The sequence below is a fragment of the Cynara cardunculus genome (assembly GCF_001531365.2).
Source record: "Cynara cardunculus var. scolymus isolate 2C chromosome LG 4, CcrdV1, whole genome shotgun sequence".
Lineage (NCBI taxonomy): Eukaryota > Viridiplantae > Streptophyta > Magnoliopsida > Asterales > Asteraceae > Cynara > Cynara cardunculus.
In genome coordinates this window covers 11,448,277-11,451,695 of record NC_037531.1, presented here as the reverse complement: position 1 = coordinate 11,451,695, position 3,419 = coordinate 11,448,277, and the positions used below count along the sequence as shown (strand labels likewise).

General features: G+C 36.1%; 1 protein-coding gene across 1 annotated transcript; it reads right to left on the bottom strand.

Moving 5' to 3' along the window:
- Positions 1–641: 641 nt before the first annotated feature.
- LOC112511596 (F-box protein FBW2) lies at positions 642–3,001 on the bottom strand. Its single transcript, XM_025117279.1, has 3 exons — positions 2,938–3,001; positions 1,539–1,893; positions 642–1,436 (listed from the first exon to the last, which is right to left on the bottom strand). The coding sequence occupies exons 2-3, from the start codon at positions 1,844–1,846 to the stop codon at positions 818–820; spliced, it is 927 nt and encodes a 308-aa protein (XP_024973047.1). The 5' UTR covers positions 1,847–1,893; positions 2,938–3,001; the 3' UTR covers positions 642–817.
- Between the last annotated feature and the right edge of the window lie 418 nt (positions 3,002–3,419).

Below are 3,419 nucleotides of genomic sequence, written 5' to 3'. Positions count from 1 at the left end.
TAACTATTTTAATTAATTTATTTTAATTTTGAAAAATTAAAATAACTTTGAGTGAATTTTTTATTTAAATTACACAAAATGATTGATATGATTTTATGTTTAATATTTTATAAGCAATATAAAAAAGACCAATATGTGTCCCACTTCTTTATTTGAATAGACAACCACCAATAACAAAAAAAAGACAACGAAATGGCTAAAAAATCCAAAGGATTGAATCACATGTGAATATGTGATCATGTGATTTCTAAACTAGGTACCACTATCACCTATCTTGTCTTCGTACTTGCTAGTGCGGTAATTAACGAAAACACTCAGTTTGTATACGGATGTATTTGGAATTTCTTATAAAAACAACTTATTGACTTATTTCGATGTGGTATCGATAATAAACACTTTTGAGTGTTTGGATAAACAACTTATACCGGTGACAAACCGGTAATAAGAAACTTTTAAAGAAGTTAAACCCTTATGACTTATAATTAGCTCAACTGGTCAGGTCCTGGATTTACTTTAGATCACCGGTTCTAGCCCTTTAAGCCACTGAAGGTTTGTCTGACTGATAACTTCAGGAGTTCATGGTATTACTCAAATTGCACATAAATTGGACCGAACACCCCACTTATCAAAAAAAGAAAAACTAACGAAAGCAAAACAATATACAACTTTTATTGCACAAGATACAAGTCAATATAGCATGCGCATTAGAAACCAAGAGTAGACAAACAAAACTTCAAACAGACATTCATAATAGATCACATTGAAGAAAAGTTGATAGCTTTTCAAGTCTTTAGAAACAAGAAGTTTCCAAAATAACTCAAAGCCAACCATTGCCATTGCTCTCACCAAACTCTTCATAAAACCTAAGTTCTAACCTCCCTCCAACTCTATCTTCTCCATCATCATCATCATCATCCCACAATCCATCATCCAAGCTCTCATAATCGTAGAACGAATCTGAATCCGAATAATCCGAGCAACTATGGCCCTCAAACTGATCGACTACATGCGGGCCCAACACCTTAACGGTTAGAGCCCTCTTCTCGAGCCAATCTTGGTCCAGTTTCACATCCCAACACCCTCTCACGTCCAAAAACTCAAGCTTGTTACAGCTCTCGATGATCTCCACCACACTCTTGGTGTCTATACAGTTATACGCCATTTCTAGGTGTTTCAGCTGGGGCATGGTGGCGGCAATGGCCACCGCCTCCTCCGCCTGTGGCCGCCGCTCTTTTAAGTCTATTGGGTGCATGTTTCGCCGAAACCTTACCAGTGATTTGCAGGATTTTCCAATAGCGGATAAGGCACGGGCACCAATCTTGCAGCAGTAGCTTAAGTCCATGAATGTGACAGCAGAAAGCTTAGTTGAAACTTGTTCCACAATCGAATCACTAATGTTACATCTAGGGATCTGCAGGATTTGTAGCGATCTTGCACTAGAACAGCGAAAAGATAGAATTCAAATCGAAAAAAACCAAGAAAAATCAGCATGAGACTAAATTTCAAACTAAAATGAAAAGAGGATTCATAAGTCTTACTGATCTGCGAGAAATGAGAAAGTGAGGTCATTCAGAATGCCTGAGACGGTGATCTCACGGAGGGCGCCACCACTTCTGGTAACCAGGAGCCGAAGCATATGGTCAATGTGATCAGGGTTCGTCCGATAGCTCCAGTCAAGAATGTTGATGTTTTGCCAACAGTAAGGACCTAAGACTGCATGGTTCCATGATTTGCAGACTCTTGGGACAATTGTGAGTGTTTCTTGAAGAGATAGGTTGCTAAAGATTAACCCCAGTGCATCAGGGAATAGATCTGCCCAGTTTCTTGGATCTACCCCTCCTTCCATCGAATGCCTAATTTCCTCAAAGAAAAAAAAAGGAAATGGTTCCCAATCTGAAAAAGGAACATAAGTCAAACTTGGTTTGTTTAAAATACAAAATTTACAATCAATTTTATAGTCTTTTAGATGATTCTTTTTCTATGTGATACCATTTTAATATCTTAAAATGGGGTTTTCAGGTTTTTCTATATAAACAAAGGAACTCTGATAAATTTAATCTTCAAGATGAACTCATTTGACCTCTGAAGTCAAACAAGGTCAAATAAGGATGATTATTTGGCTTCCAGTTTGTGGAAAAAGATGGGATTTTTGGAACATCTGTAGTGTAACAGCAAACAAGTTGATCAAGAAAGATGCATAAAAGTAATTAGGAAGTGTTCTTGGATTGTTTACAAGTCAAAATGGTCAAATCTTGATCTGTGTTTTCAACTTGTTATTAGAGAGATCACACATCCTGATGCAAAAAATTGAATCAGACTGAAGACTAGAGGTTTGACAACATGAGGTTCATAGAGCTTTATTTATTTATTTTTTAATAAAATACCCAATTAAAGATTAGGAATTTGACAGCTGAATCCACTACTAGAATAGGGATTACATATAAATAAATTAAATAAGAAAAATAAAATCCCATGTTTAGGAGATAAAGAAGAGAGTCACACATGAGATCTTGAAACAAAAAGAACCATTTTTTTACTAAATCAAACACAAAAAGTGAGGGTTTCATGCTAACAACCTTCCTTATTTGATCAATTTCATCTCAAGAATCAAGAATCAATGATAGACAAGTGAAGTGAAATGACATTTCCATCCCTAGTCAGACCTATCTCAAATCTCAAAACCCACAAATTTCCTTCAAATCAGAGCCACAAAACCCAAGACCAAATCAAACTCAAAGAAAACCCCAATTCAAAATCCACACAAACTAATTAAATAATGCTTTCCTTGAAATCAAAGATTCCAAACAACCCAAAAAGAAGAGATACCCAGATGAGATTTTCACACATTGTTCTCATCTCCAATCAAATCAAGCAGAAAGAATCAGATTTTGATCATAATCAAGAACTAAAAAGCATAAGATTTATGAGATGTATTACCTTACGACAAGAATGTATCTGGTTTCTTTCGTTCAAAGGGATATAGAATCGATCAAACACCAAGTTATCTGCCAGAAACCATGGGGTTTTGTTGCAAGAGAGAGAGAGAGAGAGAGAGAGAGAGATGCAAGAAACCCAGAGATGGAAATGAAAAATAGGGCAGGAAACCAACAAGAAAAGCAGGAGAAACAAAGAGTGAAAGAAATAACTAAGTCACAAAAGTAAAAGCTTTCTAGTGTATATGTGACTTGTGAGGATGGAAGAAGTTCACTTGTTGTTTTCTGTATTTTAGCGAGTGAATGCTCCCAAAGAAAATTGTTCCTCTGAGAGGAGTAGGTGGTGATTTTATTGAGTTCTCTCTTTTTCCAGACCCAGAATCTTCAAATCCAGAAAAATATACATGTTCTAATGCAAGATGTACCACTCGTTATCACAACAATGATCTGTGTCTAGAAATCTTGGTTGTTGAGCAAAGAATTACC

Coding starts and splice junctions, on each gene's coding strand:
- LOC112511596 (XM_025117279.1), bottom strand. CDS start 1,846: ATGGAAGGAGGGGTAGATCCAAGAAACTGGGCAGATCTATTCCCTGAT. Junction 1,437..1,538: donor TTCTCATTTCTCGCAGATCA/GTAAGACTTATG, acceptor TCGCTGTTCTAG/TGCAAGATCGCTACAAATCC.